The sequence below is a fragment of the Citrus clementina genome, unplaced genomic scaffold, assembly GCF_000493195.1.
Source record: "Citrus clementina cultivar Clemenules unplaced genomic scaffold, Citrus_clementina_v1.0 scaffold_1, whole genome shotgun sequence".
NCBI classification, from domain to species: Eukaryota; Viridiplantae; Streptophyta; class Magnoliopsida; order Sapindales; family Rutaceae; genus Citrus; species Citrus x clementina.
The window spans coordinates 11,332,877-11,349,912 of record NW_006263303.1 but is presented as its reverse complement, the minus strand read 5'-3'; the positions used below and the strand labels follow the sequence as shown (position 1 = coordinate 11,349,912).

The 17,036-nt window shown below is 32.6% G+C and overlaps 2 protein-coding genes across 3 annotated transcripts; both read right to left on the bottom strand.

Annotated features, from left to right (window-relative positions):
- Positions 1-7,246: 7,246 nt before the first annotated feature.
- On the bottom strand, positions 7,247-9,818 carry LOC18053759. 2 transcript variants are annotated; one of them, XM_006451485.2, is made up of 6 exons: positions 9,570-9,818; positions 8,937-8,997; positions 8,608-8,721; positions 7,922-8,042; positions 7,732-7,849; positions 7,247-7,575 (listed from the first exon to the last, which is right to left on the bottom strand). In XM_006451485.2, the coding sequence occupies exons 2-6, from the start codon at positions 8,944-8,946 to the stop codon at positions 7,522-7,524; spliced, it is 417 nt and encodes a 138-aa protein (XP_006451548.1). In that variant the 5' UTR covers positions 8,947-8,997; positions 9,570-9,818; the 3' UTR covers positions 7,247-7,521. The 2 variants fall into 2 exon arrangements, with proteins under 2 accessions (XP_006451548.1, XP_006451547.1); XM_006451484.2 differs by having other exon boundaries at positions 7,922-8,036.
- Positions 9,819-16,144: 6,326 nt separating this feature from the next.
- LOC112095635 lies at positions 16,145-16,822 on the bottom strand. The gene is made up of 2 exons (XM_024177740.1): positions 16,584-16,822; positions 16,145-16,538 (listed from the first exon to the last, which is right to left on the bottom strand). Exons 1-2 carry the CDS (start codon positions 16,820-16,822, stop codon positions 16,145-16,147), a joined length of 633 nt encoding a protein of 210 aa, XP_024033508.1.
- Positions 16,823-17,036: the final 214 nt, after the last annotated feature.

Sequence of the window (17,036 nt, the reverse complement as noted above, 5' to 3'; positions counted from 1 at the left end):
TCCCTTTTTGTTATTTATACAATTGCTTCTAGCCTACCAATTAATACAAAGGATAAAATTAATTGATTAATCTTACAATTTGATTTAGATATAGATGAATCTAATTGGTGCTAAGCATCTTTCGGAGAATTGTTCCGGTCTATTCTGAGTATTATTTTATAAAATTTTATGTTAGAACTCTTGTTGAATGCACCAAAAATTTCTGCACAAAACTAGGCCTGTAATGATTTGAGAAAAATTAGGTTACTGAAATTTGATTGAATTCTAAAATTTTAATCAAATATCAAATTAGATTATAAATTTATCATCCAAGTATCTACATAAAATCCCTTAACTTTGTTCTGTTCAGAAAATTTTGAACCATTTTGTATCAATCAATTTTGCTCGTGAAGCATTTTAACATCTGCATAAATACAGACCAACAGAGATTTGCATTAAATTGACATCACAATTTTTTTTTTTTTTATACACTTATATATTACAATCCTGATATTTTCAATTAGAAATCCGTCGGGACTTGTTTGAGTATTTCTATTACAGCACAGTCCGAATATCAATCCTCACAATTAGAGATGGCATATGGGACGTGAATAGCGTGTTCAACACGGCATGAGCATATTTTAACAAGGTACACAGCATGTCACGTATGCAGGTTGGGCTGAGAATTGTAGGTATGTGAGGGCCTTAAAAACACAGTACGATTAGAGATGGGTTAAAGCACGGCACCTGAAAATAAAAAACTTAATACTAATAAAATATAATAAAATATTCAATTTCAAGTTATTTGTAAAACATAAAATTTTAAGTTTATTTTCATTTAAAATAAAACGTGCTTATAACGGGTCTTTCATAATTTTAATAAATAAAATTATAAATATCATCATTTTATAAAACGTGTGTACTAATTTTATGTAAGCCAAATTAACAAATAAATTAACCCTCGAGAAAAACTTCTTATTATTGTTGTATTAGTTGTTGTTAAGAATTAAAAAAGAATTAGAATACCATAAGATCTAATTTAATAGTTAGCATTAAGGTTGGGCAAAATCGGGTTCGAGTCGAGTTCGGATCAACCCGATCGGGTTTCGGTTTGGTCGGGTTGGATGGAAATTCTTCCGAACTCCACCCGAACTTATAACCAGATTCGATCCAATCCATGTTAAAAAATCGGGTTGAGTTCGGATTGGATTCGGGTTAATTTGGGTCGAGTGAAATTGGATCAAATAGGATTCAGGTCAATTCGGGTCTATGCAATTTTGGGCTATTTTTTCTTTTCTTGACATTTTTAGATTGTTTTTTAAATTATTTTACTTAATTATAATAATTTTTTTACCAATTTTCAACCAACAAAAAAAGAACCTACTATAGAATCAAATTCAAATGAATGAAAAATTAAAAATTAACACAAAGTATAAACTTAATAAAAATTAAAATTAACACAAAGTTTAAACTTAATAGTCTCCATCCAAAGCACAATGTCCAAACATTAATCTTTAGAACACAAAGTCACAAATTTAAAACATAATTAAATAGTTTCCATTTTCCAAAACACAAATGACAAAGTCCAAAACACAACAAAGTTTAAATGTAAATACTAGATAAACTTCCTCCACAGCTCCATCGTTCCTCGCAAGCACTTCGACAACTTTTATGTTGTATTTAGTGTTTATTTCTTGGAGTGGGAGTGGAGAGTTTGGATTCCTCTCACTCCAGTATTTACTTACCGATTTTAAGGGAGGAGTGAGAATTCCATGTCATGGGGCCCACCTTTTTTTGGAATGGTGAGTGGATTCCCTTTTTACCATTATATTTAATAAAATAAAATAAATAATATTTAATAAAATATTATATTTAATAAAATAAAATAAATAATATCATATTTGTTTAAATAATATTATTTTATAAATTATATTTATTAAAAATAATAATATTAAACATATTTAAAAATAATATTATTATACTCATAGAGAATTAATAATATTACTATATACTATTTTTATTTGAAATATAATATTATTATATTTATAAATAATAGTATTATATTTATTTAATATTAGTAATTAATAATAATCAATATTTTGTTATGAGAAAATATTGATTTTGAATTATATTATTAATAATAATGTTTCATTTGTGTTGCTCTTAATAATAACTTTTTATTTACATAATTAAAATTAAAATTAAGAATTAAGAATATTAATAATTATTATTAATTTATAAATATAATAAAATAAATATTTTATTTTTCAAATATAATTTTTATTAATTTTGTAATTAAAAACTACAACTTTTTAAATAAGGATAAAATTATAATTTGAAAGCATTTACTCCCAATCCAAGATTATGTAAACATATAAATTGGATTCTGATTTCAATTTCATACTCTCATTCTAATGTAAGTAAATAATATACTCTCACTCCCACTCCACACTCTTAATTCCAAGTTTCTCACTTCTCAGAATTTTCACTCCAATCCAAAATATAAATGCTACCTTAACTTTAACTTATTGTACTCCAAGTTGAAACATCGATCCCCTAGAGAAGAATTGAATAAATAATATAAAAAAAAAACTAGTTAACTACTTTCTTTAAGCCGCATTGCAAATAAAGGCACATTAAACACAAACACATAAGCCCAATTCGTGCGTGTACTTGATTAAATATAAGAAACAAAATTTAGTCAATCGTGGCTTATTTTATGACATTCATCACCAAGTAAAGTTAATAATAATCTTAGGCAATACCATTCCGCCAACTTCAATGTGTCTAACTAAAACAATTATAATGTTACAATTTGACTTAAAAGTTAAAACTATAACAACTATTATTATAGTTTAAATTATAACCTAAACGTATAATATGAATTTATGAATAATAATATCTATTAACAATTACCTTTCAAATATTCATAACACCCATGTCAGTGCTCACTGTTTCCATTGTTGAAGCTTGTGATCTTACAAACTCTTTAAAATGCCAAAAAAAATTGAAATTAGTAAGTAACTTAAGTACATGTAGATGCCATTTATAAAGTTATAATACATCTTAACTTTAATAACTTTATAAAGTATGAGAAAAATGTTACATTCTTGTAGCTCCATATGGAATATCTGCTCATTAATATCCTGAAGGTTGTAGACGGGATTAACAAAAAATTTAGCTTGTAATTAATTTTCAGTACATATCAATGTCTTAATCATAGAAGGGGTCAAAGAACTCTGATACTCGTCAATTACACGACGCCTAGTGCTAAAGGCAAATTGAGATGCCACTGTGGAAATAAAAATAGAGAGGACATCCCTTGTAATTTTCTCTAATATCATATATTTCGATCCATTCACCTTCCACCAAAGCAAAACATTGAGTTTAAGATTGCTCGGATCTTCAACTGAGTCACTCAAATATCATTCCACCTCAGATGCTACTCTCTTGCCCTCATTCTAAAGTCTAAACAGAGACTTTCTTAGCATACCCAAGGAAAGGGCAAGAGACTCGGAAAGTGTCATCACCTTCACTACTAAGAACCTCCACCAAACCAACCTCAGCTGTAATATGTGGAGACGAACTTGTACCACCATAGCCGCTACTAAGAACACTCTCACTACACATCGATGGTGTGGAACTAGAACACATTGCACTATATGCATTATAAAGCTCATTCAACAAATCTTTCATTGCTTTGGTCATTTCTTCAACTTTTGAACCATCATTGGCAAAAATGATCTAAAAGATATGTTTGACAAAGTTTATTTTAGCTCATGGATCAAGAATGGATGCAACAATCAACATTTTGTTTATCTTCCTTAAAGACTCCCAATATTTATAAAAAAATTTCCTCATATTATAAGCCATAGACATCATCCAAGGATCTTTACTTGCTTCTATTGCAATCAATGAGCTCTCAATTAAGCCAATAGTATCATAACAAAGATTAAAAGTCACACTTAAAAAGGCAGAAAATAACAATGTGGAATCATAAAATACCTTCAAAAACTTCACAATTTGTTTTGTACTCTCCCAATCCTCAGGTCTAGGCGGGCCCACCCTCTTAGCATTATTTTCTTCCTAGAAGAAGTATGTCTTATACAGTTTCTCCACTTCTACAATTCTATCAAATGCTACTTGAAACTTTAACGCAGTCATCAACATTAAATATATGGAATTCCACCTAGTAGGACAATCCAAAACGACAGTTCCATTTGGACTTTTCACTTGTTGAACACACTATTTAAATGCATGTAGCCTTGTAGTGGAGGATCTCGCATACTTCACAGCATTCCGGATGGCGGCAACACTAGCGTGCAACTCATTCAACCCTGAAACAACAATCAAATTCAAAATATGTGCACAACAACGCACATGCATATATTGTCCCCGCCAACGCAAATGCATCATCATTCCTCCAAGCAAGCAATTGCATAGTCACATAATTAACAGCAACATCATTTGTAGTGGCATTATTAGCGGTTATTGCAAACAACCTCTTTATCCCTCAATTCTGTAAACAAGCAACAATCTTTTTACCGATTTTTTTCCCTCTATGATCTTCAATCATGCTGAAACTAATAATCCTCCTAGTCAAACACCAGTTACAATCAATAAAATGAGCTGTGATCACCATGTAACTCATGTTTTGAACTGAAGTCCATACATCAGTGGTAAGAGACACTCGCTGCTTATTGTTTCAAATCAAACTCTTCAACATTGTCTTTTCTTTCAAAAATAAATCCATAACATTCCTACCAATAGTTCTCCGAGATGGCATAACGAACTGTGGAATAGCTACACTACAGAAATGCTAGAACCCTTTGTTATCCACAAAATTAAGCGACAACTCACCCATAGCGATCATTTTGGTGACTGCTCTTCTACAAGCATATTGACTCCACCCTTTAGCCAAAACCATATTACTTGCATTTTCTTTGTCACCCTCAACTGTCATGTTTTGTTGACTTCCATCTTGTTATTCCCGGAATGTCTTGCATGCACCACAGACCTTTATATGATTTCTCATATTTGTAATGATATTGTCTACCATAATAGTTGCACTTGCATTTGTTTGGATTGTCCTCAAGTAAAGTGAAATGATTCCGCATCTCAGATCTTTTCTTCATCGGTGGTCTTTTCCGCTTTGCATTTTCCTTTCCCTTTTGAGTTCCTTTCATTTGAACACTTTGATCGTCATCATCACTTATCGAATTCGATCTTGAGTGTCCAGTCATCTAAACATAGAAACAAATAATTATTAGAGTGATGATACAGCCACAAACTCTTGTACAAACTTATCTTGTACAAACTGATGTGTCATTAATTCATTGGTTGAATGAAAATATAAAATAATAGAAATAAATCATGTGGGCCAAGAGATATTTAATTCAATCAATGAATTAACGCCACATCAGTTTGTACAAAATAAGTTTGTACAAGAGTTTGTGGTTATATCATTACTCTAATTATTAATCATTAATTGAAAATCAAAACACAAAAATATTATTAACATAATCTACTTAGTATTAAAAATCAATTGAAATAATTATTAATTTAATTTTACAAAATTTTTTGAATTCAATATTTCCAATTTTCCATCATAATATTTCTATATGATTAAGATGCATATTCCATAAAAGAAAACCAAGAAATTAATGTAATTAATCAATTTATAATATCCAATTATCCATTGGCCAAAATAATATAATATTAATTGCATACCCGTATCTTAATTCTTGTTATAAACCCCTAAATTTCACGCCCATATTACATGTATTTACTACTTAACCACTTAACATTTGCTTATTGCTTATCATACAATTAATTAAATTGATTAATTTTTTGTTGAAGTTGAAGCTAGTGCACAAGTGCACATACTATATGACATATATATATTATAACAAAATATTTAATTTTAATTTTTAATCTCCCTAATCTATTCATACAAAAAAAAATCAACTACTAATAAGAACAAAAAAAACCAATGCCTGGTCTTTTTTCATTTTATTGTTAAAATTTAACAATATATAATTACATATTATTAACATACCAAATTACAATTAACATTTCACTTTCACATATAACATATAATATATATATATATATATACCATCACTATTAAGTATCAAAGGCCAAGGCTTCCAAAACTCAAAGTTAACAGCCAAATGGAGCTTGAATCGAAGGTAGCTTGCCAGATGGAGCTTTAATCAGATCGGGTGATGGTGGAGTGGAGGATTGGAGGCTTGGAGGCGTGGAGGTGGCGCAACCAATCCGATGCTTGGTAACAGTAGATCGGTAGATTGGGTCATGATCCTCGTGAATCAGCTTCAGTTTGTCATTCTTGGCGGCGATTGATGTGTATGGTGACTGGATGAAGCTTGCTCTGTGAACTTTGTGTATTTTACTGTTTGTGTTTCATTTGTTTGGATTTGGGTGTGGGCCGTGTGGCTATCGCCTGTCGGTAGTGGGATGCGAGCAACAGAGCCTGTGGGTAGGTGTGGTCGTGTATGTTGCCAGTCGGTAATGGGCTAGTTGCTTGAGTGCTTGTGTCGTGTGCTGCTATTGTTAATGGCAGTGTTTGTTTGTAATGGTTTGTGTGTGTGGTGTGTAAAATTTGGAGTTTAGTTGCTTGTTTAGCCTTAGTGGTTCACACTTTACAGTTCACGATCCAATCGGGTTGACACAAATGCACCCAATCGAGTTTTATTCATTCGATCCGAACTCGAAAATTTTCGGTTCAGGTCGAATATTTTGCCTACCCCTAGCTAGCATTACATTCTCTTACTATTATTAGTTTATTATTATTGAATATGAACTTGAATTCTGAATTTTTAATTCTATTGAATTTGACTAAAGACATGTAAACCCAAAAAATATACATAGACTTGAAAAAAATATGCTAATAACTTGGCATGCTCTCTTAAAAAAATTAAAAAAGAAAAAGAAAAAAACTTGTCTTACGGTTTTTTCTTAGCCAAGGCATGACACAGCCTAGCTTGGCTCGCGGCATGTGTGGGAACAGCGCATGTTCCAGGCCAAGCCTAACTTAAAAAAAGAAAAATAGACAACACGGCACGGCACATAGCACATGGTGGGCATGGCACAATACCCGCACAAGCTTGCATGGCCTTTCTTTGATGGGTCGGGCCGTATCGCTAACCACAATTTCACAGTATAGTCCGGATCTGCATGAGATTGAGATAAAGGCACCCAGACTGTATATATCAGCTGAAATATTTCAGTTTATGATTCATCGATGTCACAATGAAATGCAGGTTTTGAAATTTCACCTATCTACCAAGGCTATAACGAATCTTGTGTAACTTCCTGAGAAGTGTAAACTGAAACATTCGCTTAATATACATGCCTCCAAGGAACCTCAACTGCTGAGACCAGAAGGTTTAGTTTCACGAATAACTGTTCATCTCAAATGCTACCATTTTCTTTGTGCTTGAACGTACAATGTTATCTACATTCAACTCTCATCTCTATTCACTTGCAAGTTTTGGAGGAGGCTTGGAATTGGAAACAAGATTACATTAGTCGAAACACCACTATGACCAACATCACAACAGAACATGCCATTGCCTGCAATAACAATAAAGTATATAAATAACTACGCCATTGAAGATGCCAGTGCTACATCACAGGAATGGGTGCAAGAAAAGTATAATAAGAATCCACTATTCTAAATCGATGATTAGATGTGATAATAGCCGAGCGTTAACATGAGAGAGAACTCACAGCAATTGCAGAAGCAGCCAGGCCTGCTCGCTCCCTAGGATCTTTGCGGCAGTGATTTCCAAAATAAAGGAATGTTCCATAGTACCACATCAGCGGAAACACAAAACCCAGGAGAAAACTGCGACAAAAGATACAAATATGAGACCGCAATAATTAGGTTCGGATAGGAAAATGAATAAAAAATACTCACGAAAACCACCCAACCCCACAGCCAAAGCACGGGAGGGGTTTGTCATAAATCCCAAATTGGAAGTCCTCCGGATCTCTAATAAGGGTATATCTCCCTTTTTCACGATCAGCAGTATCTGGTGCTTTCCTCACCATTACAAAAGTTTCTCTCAGTACACTTAAACAAGCATTTAATAAAATGCACAAGATGCTATAAAGATGTGTAAGATCAAGAAAAATAAGGGCTTTAATAGACCATTGGAGCAAATTAATGAAATTCTAAGTGTAGACAGGGAATAAAATAAACAAAAAAGAAGCAGAATTCAGTAAGATCAATGCAATTGAAAGGGGAAAAAGGAGCTCTCTGGTGCAGATGCATTTTCATTACATGCAGAGAAGATATTAAGCTAGATTTTTATGGGAAAATATCACAAAACAAACAAATATTGACGTCTTTCCATTCAAAGCAAAAAAACAATTCATCTCTAGAATAATACAACAGAGTCTAGGTGGCTTCACACATATAGGACTCTCTAATATGACAACACTCTGCATTGATTCCAAGATTTTCAATTCAGTGGAGGGAGCTATACAAATGGAAAATCATGGAGAAATACAAGAATTAACAGATGGAAAATGAAACAGGCAAATAAGGATGATGTTGATCTAATTTTTGACTTGGAAAGAAACAACTAGAAGGTTCATTACCTTTAGATATTGAATATCGAGCAGATGGCCTCAAAAGATCAAGATGCTTATCAGAAACTGATTTTACCAACTCAAGGCCAGTTTTTAAACCCTCTGTCTCACCGATATTAGTACCTGTGACACCAAGAAGGTCAAAAAATTGTTGTTTAGAAAATCTACTGTCAAAAAAAAAAAATACCCATTTCCTTCAACTATTACCATCTCAAAGATGCTGAAGACTAGACAATAAATCAGATATTACTCAGTTTCCAAATTAATCAGTGTAATAACATGCAGTTATTTATTAAAAAAAAGTAAGTAAACACTCATAGGCAAGAAAGGTTGAATACTTTGGTCCATGGTGTGCCGGATCCAATGTGTCTGTCCCGATGACCTCAGCTAAATTCCAACCTGCAAAAATATCATGCTTCAAAGTTAACGACCATTTCAGTCTTCAATTTTCAGATTATATGTCAACCCTAAGCAGCTACTCGATCCAGAATCCAGGTATAACAAAGGAAAATATATGACCGACCAGTCAGGAATCTAACTGCTAATGAGTGTAAAATCTTAACTAGCTCTTGCAAAATAATGATTTACAGTCCCTCTTAACTGGAATCGTTTCATTTTCTCAAATTGTTTTTTCAAAAACTATTTTCATTTTGAGACAAAAAAAGAGAGATTATTCTCCTTTCTTTTTATTATTTCCTTTTATGGTTGATTTCCATCTCAACCCATATTGCTTAAATCAATTAGCTAAAACACGATTCAGTTAATAAAAGAAACTCCATAAGTGTTAAAAAAACAAAAAACACAACTATAAACGGGAGAAACAAATCATTATAAGATAATTCAATTAATAAGCATCAGGCTATCAAAGACCAAAAAGGTCAGCAGCTACATGATTTACAATTCCCATCACACAATGAAGGAACCCAAAAAAAAAAAAAAGAAGATAAAAGATAAAGATGTAGAAACTTGACCTGGGCGTAAAGAAAAATAGCTGGCCGGCGGCTGGGACTTGAAATATGGATTAATTTAATTAGTCCTCTAATTTTAGTCCTGAAATCAGAAGAGAAGAGGATTGTTTCTCTTTTCTGTTAACTTGTTTGGAAATATCCCAAGAAGTATTTTAAATGCAAGCAAATGTTTAATTCAGTAATAATTTGTTGAAACGAAAGCGGACAAATGCTGCCTCCTTCCTTGTTTTGGACGTTTTATTTTTACAAAGAATTTATAAGGGAGCGGTTGTTCAAATATTAATTTTACTGAAAGACACGTTTTTGTTTTATTTTATTTATTTATCAATTTGGGCTTAATTGAAACCCATCCCTTCTTTTTAAACCGAGGATTGAAGTTGCCCTTACGTTGAGTCGTGAAAATATGTATTTTTTGATTGGTCAACTTTTGGCAATTAGGCAGCGACATTGTTGCCGGCAGCCATTGGCTTAAACATTAAGCCCTTTGTTATCCCTTATATTTACTTACGTGCCCTTACTTCTGTTTTCGAAAATTTTAACGAACTTGCGCCTTACGAGTCCTAAAGCTGCTTATTCAATAATGGCAATTGGGTCCTTACTTGAGTTTTAGTATATCTCCACTTTTATATAAAGTTGAAAAATTATCAGTCACATATTTTTAAATAACACCCGTATCAAACGTGTGTGAATATTTTTCAAGTGTATCATTCGTATATCCTAAGTTGACAAAATACATCTGCCGTCCACCCATTCGTTAACTTCCGTTTGCAAGCGCTGACATCATAAGGATAATTTAGTCTTTTAAAATTGATGAAATTTTGATTTAAAAAAATGATATGTCATCTCATTTACCTAGTAAAAAATGAAATATCATATGATATATATTGATAAAAATGACCTGTCATCCCATTTATCAAATAATTATTAATAGTTGCTAAAAAAACTATTTTACAACCGAATCTACTCCTCCAAAATTTAACCTAAATTTTTTAAGATCTACTCCTCCAAGTTCCAACTGAAAATTTTTATGGTATAATATGTATAATTGTAAATAATATGTTGTTAATAATTTTTTATGGTATAATATGGATATTTTTTTATGGATAATTGTTAATAATATGTACCATTAATAATTTATTTTTTTAATCAAAAAAATGTATTGTTAATAACAAAATAAAAAAATTACGTATTGAAAATTTACATTAATTTTTGGGGTAAATTTATCTTTTTACCTCATTTTGAGTTTCAGGGTAAAATAGTCAATTGGCCATAATTCTGTTAACTTTCTAACGGAAGTTAAAGGATTGATGGACGGCAGAAGTGTTTTGTCAACTTAGGGTATACGAGTGATATACTTGAAAAGTGTTCACACACGTTTGATACGGGTGTCATTTAAGGGTATATGGCTGATAATTTCCCTAGAAAGTATTAGCATATCTCTATTTTTCTCTTTTATCGTTAGTATGTTGTTTCGTATAAGATTAGCCACAGAGAGCAAGTTAGTAATTGCATAATTTATTGATTAAATATTTGGATAAATTTAAATTTAAGAGTTTTTACTTTGGGAAATATGAACTCATTGAAACAATCTAATTCCCATTGAATAGTAACAAATGCATCCTTTTATCTATTGTGTTTTTACTCAAAACAAAAGCCATGCTCTTCTCTTTCATCTACACAAATTGAAGCCGCAAAAAATCTCATAACCCCTTTCAATTACTTGCAAGTGGTTTGAAGAAATTTGAAATTGCTATTAATAGGATGAACATGAATTAATCTTAATCAATAACAAGCAGGACAAATTCAATAAATGCAGTTGAATAGATTACCATAAGCAAATACCGACAACAACCTAGATACCATCCACTTGCATTAGAGCCACAAGACAAGTAATTGTAGCTTCCCCCTTCTGTGTATTTTTTTTAAGCTAAAGATGAGGTGATAACATGAATTTTGTATGCATTTGTTGGATACTAGGTTTATTGAGTTATAGATTTTACGATATTTGTTTGGTATATATGCGTAGTTGCTGCAATGATTGTGTTGGTTTGATTTTAGGTGATAATATGAATTTCGCATGCATTTGTCAAAAGCTAAGTTAATGGAGTTCTGCTTTTTTTTTTTTTTTTGGCATTTGTTTAGTATATATGCTTAGTTGCTGCAGTGATTGTGTTGGTTTTATATTTGGTGATGGTATGAATTTTGCAAGTATCAAATGTTTGTGTTTGATGGAGTTTCGCAAAGGTTGAGAAAATGATACAACATACTCAGAATGTTTGTGGTGCTCATAACGTTTATTGAATTATATGAGATATATGCAATGCACTAAATTTGAAATTGACAGTATAGTTATTAGAGTATTGACTCGAGTAAAGTTGACATAATAGTATATGTAAAGAAACTATGCATTGTTGAGTTGTGTTGATATTATAAGCAATATATTAGTAATTGTGACAATTGCTTTTACTGAATGGATATGTTTGTCTTTTTACACCCTCATATACATGGATATAGAAGTAGTGGTTGATGGTCAATAATTTTAGAACAATATAGTCTGAAGAAATTTTGGGAAGATATCAAGGATATTTATTTTGACAGTCTAGTTAGACAAGTCAAAGAAGTGAAATTTAAGGTTATGCTACCATCGGAGACAAGAAATATTGATTTGCAGCTACACTCAAATCTCCAAGATGCTTTTAAGTAATTAAGGGAAAAGCCTTATAAATAGGCATTTTTCATAGTTACAAGTACGTTGGATTGTGCATCAAATACATCTAAACAAGCAAATGAAGTTGTTATTGGAGAGAAGGATGAAACTTGATATCGCCTAAAGATCAAATTCCTGCTCATTTCAATGAGCAATTTGATTTTGCATATTTAAATGTGTTTGTTGTGCTAGACCTTAATGACGATCTACATGCTACACTTAAAATACTTCAAGGCTCATTTCATGAGCAACCAATTGTTGAAGATTCCAATGGTGAAGTTGTGGATGCACTAGAAGATGGAGATTACAAAAGGGACACTGAGGTGTTGGTGGATTTGATCTTGCAAATTATATTAATGATGGATGGACCATTAGTCTTGATGACAATTGGTCAAGAAATGACAGTAGAGCTGAATCAAATGCCAATCTGAGGATGATGCAAGGGAAGCTTATAACAAATATGAGGAAAATTCAGGGGGTTTGTGTTCAGCAGAGATAGAATGAAAATTAACTTAGAGGTCGGTCAACTATACAAACACACTGATGAGTTAAAAAAACAATCAAGGCATTTGCAATTCAAAATAGTTTTAGGCTACAAAGGATAAAAATTGAAAAGCCAATGGTCACCCTAAAACGTGCAACTATAGGCAACATATAGAGAATATGAGCCAACCCTAATTAGAATAAAAGGCACTTCTAGATCAAGTCTTTCCAACCTAAGCAAATGCTTAAGAAACAAAAACGATCATAAAGCTATTTCTACTTGGATTGCTATGATATTTCTTCATCTAGTCAAAGGCAAAAACCAAATTACCGTAGATATTATAACTGCTAAATTGGGATCAAATGCTATAATACAAGGCTCTACAGTGCAAAGAACAAATCATTAGAGCTGTTGGGAAAGGATCATAAGGCAAGCTACAATAAGTTATTCAGGTATATTCATGCAATATTGGACTTTAATCGGGTCAATTGTTTCATTAGATAGAGATTGATTAGTTGGTGGTTAGTACCCTAATTTTTAGGAGGTTTTTTGCGATATTTGATGCAAATATAAGAGGATTATTTGAATGATGTAGAAAATTTATAAGAATTGATGGCATTTATATTAAGGGTTTGTTTTCAAAGGGTCTATACAACAACATATTGTTGATTGCTATTAATATTAATGCCAATTTACGGTATCTATTCACTTGGTATGTGTATTGTAAAAATTGAAATCATAGAGTCATGGATGTGTTCTTTAAAGAGGTTGTATGAGCAATGTATGTGCAAATAGGTTGTAATGTGGTACGGGCCTGTGTTTTATGAGTGATAAACAAAATTGTTGTTTGAGGGTGTTGGAGATGATCTTCCCTGATTCATTGAGGAGGTATTGTTGTTGGCATATTGATGCCAACTTCAAGGAGAAGTTCCTTTGTTTGTCTTTGAAGTTCTCATTTTGGAAAGGATGTAGAGCTCCAACTCAACTGAATTCCATAATCATATATCAGAGTTATAGAGCATCAATCATGTAGCACACATCAAATTCCAGTTGTATACGTTAGACTTAGTGTAATTATTATGCTCTTAAAGAATTAGTTGTGATAATATTTTTTATTTTTAATAAAACATATTTATTTATAATTCATATTAAGCATTTATTATTAGCCCTTATTTATAAAGTATGTGATTTATGCATTGGCATATAATGTCAATACTAGAAGATATATATCATAGGTTCTTTATAAATAAAATATTGTTCACAGCTATTAATGAAATGGGCATATGATTATGTAATGCTGTAACTTTTCTACTTCTATATGAGTGATTTTATCTTGATCACTGAAGTGGAGACTTTTAGTAGAATAGTTAATATGTATATGCAATGTGCATATTGAACCAGACTATAGTGAATTATAATCTAATTTAACAAATGTCGTTGACCATAATTTACAAAAGCTTTAATAAGTTTAATCGACCTTAACCCTGAGTCGGTAATGAACTTGCATTCATGTGTCATATCTTTTGAGTTATCACAGAGTGATATCCATATAAACAGTCAAAAACTCAATAGCTTGGAAATGTAATTTCTTGGATCGTAAGAACATATACTTACAAGATGGAATCTATATTATTGATACTCACCTAAACTGTTTGTGATACTTGATCATTTAAATATGTGGCTGTAGTTTATTCAATAAATTGTTTGTTGAATAATAATTTTGATTTATAAATTTATTTAAAAATATAGATATATTAAAAGTGATCATTAGAACAAATAGTGAGTTAGGGGTAAATATGTAATTAATGGAGGCACGACATTTATTAACGTCCTAACTTTAATTATAAGTATCATATAGAGGGTTAATTAAGTGGCTATTATTGGTTTAAAGACTAAAACTAAAATTAATTAAAAGGAGTTTTAATTAGTTGAGTTTTTATTTAATTACATGAGTTTGTAGAGTGCAATTTTAAGCTTTTAATGGAATAGTTTAAGATTAACTTAGTAGTTTCGGTTTGTCATGAGCTGACTAGCCCTTGACTATTAAGTTTCGCTCTGCAGTCCCTTTACTAACTCAATTTCTAATCAAACTAACTCTATATAAAAAAGTTGAATTCAGAATAAAAGTATAACCTTTTTAATTAAGAAAAATACAGTTCTAAGATTTCCATGTTCGGCACACAAATTACGATTTTTTATACACCCACACGTGTGAGGGAGATAATTCAATATAATAGAGAAGATTGCAAACAAATTGAGTATAGGAGAGAAGATTGCAATCTTCTTCTTTAGTTCTTCAGCAGAAATCTAAGGTATTTCTCTTATCCTACAAATGTACACATAATTAAGAAAAATTCCTGGCTTCTGCTTATTTTATAAAATAAAAAAATTATTTTTCTAAGATCATATCATAACCATCCTAATTCATCATACATGTATCATTTAATTTTATGTATGATTGTAATAGATTGTGGTGCCGCATTAATCTTTATGCTGTTATTTATATTCAATTATAACTTGTAGTTTGCTCTGTTCCATGGTTAATGCTCGTATTGGTTCTTGTTCAGTTTTGGGTTTTAATTCTGTTTCTACTTAATAAAAAAAATTAATATTTAAAAACCTAGAACAAGAACAACAAAGTCAACATATGCACAGAGCCGCAATGTCGCCGGCGTTACCACGGATAGCCAGCAGCGAAAATTGTGTGCGGCAGTGGAGCAATTTGTGCTCGGGAGTGGTGACACTGATGACTGGCTCTCTCGCGCGTCTGCTCGCGGGCTGGTGGCTTGAGCTGCTGGCAGTGATGGATGATGTGGTGCACCGTGTGAGGACGGCAATGTAAAGCTCTAATAGAGGTCCTAGTCAAAACTAGTAGAATTGACAAAGTAAATTGCTTGTTCTTCTTTGGGCGAGAACTACCTCAAATAATGTTTTTGGAATAAAAATCTGATGATCTTATTATTGAATAAAAGAGCTTATTTATAGTCTAATACAAAACCAATTTCCTTAGCTGTGAAACAAGGCTTGAACATAGGTAGCTAAATCAATTCGTTAACAACATCCCAACAACCTGACTATTATTCCAAAACAAATACTTGCATGAAAGATCTCCTCCAAATAAGCAACGGTTAATTTGAAGAAGTTAGCTCTAGATCATCACCTCAAACGTTTCATGGCTAATGACGTGCCCATGCATATTCTTAGCAACGAATAATTTGAAGAAGTCAACTCCAAATCATCATCTCAAAGGTTGCATGGCTAATGACGTGCCCATGCATATTCCTAGCAACGAATAATTTGAAGAAGTCAACTCCAAATCATCATCTCAAAGGTTGCATGGCTAATGACGTGCCCATGCATATTCCATGTACTTGTTGTTGGGCTTGGCTACACGATTAGTTCTGCGTAGCTTCTTATCATCACTCCCCCGTGGAAGAGGACCCTTGTCCTCAAGGTCAGCGAAGGAAACTGTTGCTTAATGACGGTAGTATCTTCCCAAGTGGCCTCTTCCATTGGTAGATTGTTCCATTGAATCAGACTTTGCTCAATAACATTACCACCTCTTTTAAGCCACCGAGTGTCCAGAACTAATTTAGGTTCCAAATCCAGCACACCTTCATCATCTGTAGGAGGTAACTCCGTGCTGCTCACTGTCGAATCTCCCATTGCTTTTTTTAGTACTGAAACATGAAATGTAGAATGGACCTTGGCACCCTCTGGCAACTGGAGCTTATAAGCTACATGCCCCACTTTTTGAATTATTTGATATGGTCCAAAATACCTGCTGCATAATTTTTGATGTGCACGTTTAAAAACTGAAGATTACCGGTAGGGATGCAAGCGCAAGTACACCATGTCTCCTTCTTTGAATTCGACATCCCTCCTTTTCTTGTCTGCCGTCTGTTTCATTCGATTAGCCGCTGCAATAAGGTTAGATTTTAGTTGCCACAATAACTCATCTCTGGTCTGTAAGGCGTGATCAACTTCGTGAACCGGGGAAGACCCGATCGAATACATGGGGATAGAAGGTAGAGGCCGGCCATAGAGAGCTTGAAAAGGAGTCATTCCGGTGGATACATGAAAAGTGGTATTGTACCAAAACTCAGCCCACGACAGATACATGTTCCACTTGCGTGGCCACATAGAGAGCTTGAAAAGGAGTCATTCCGGTGGATACATGAAAAGTGGTATTGTACCAAAACTCAGCCCACGACAGATACATGTTCCACTTGCATGGCCACTGGTGCACAAAGCAGCGTAAATATTGCTCCAGACATCT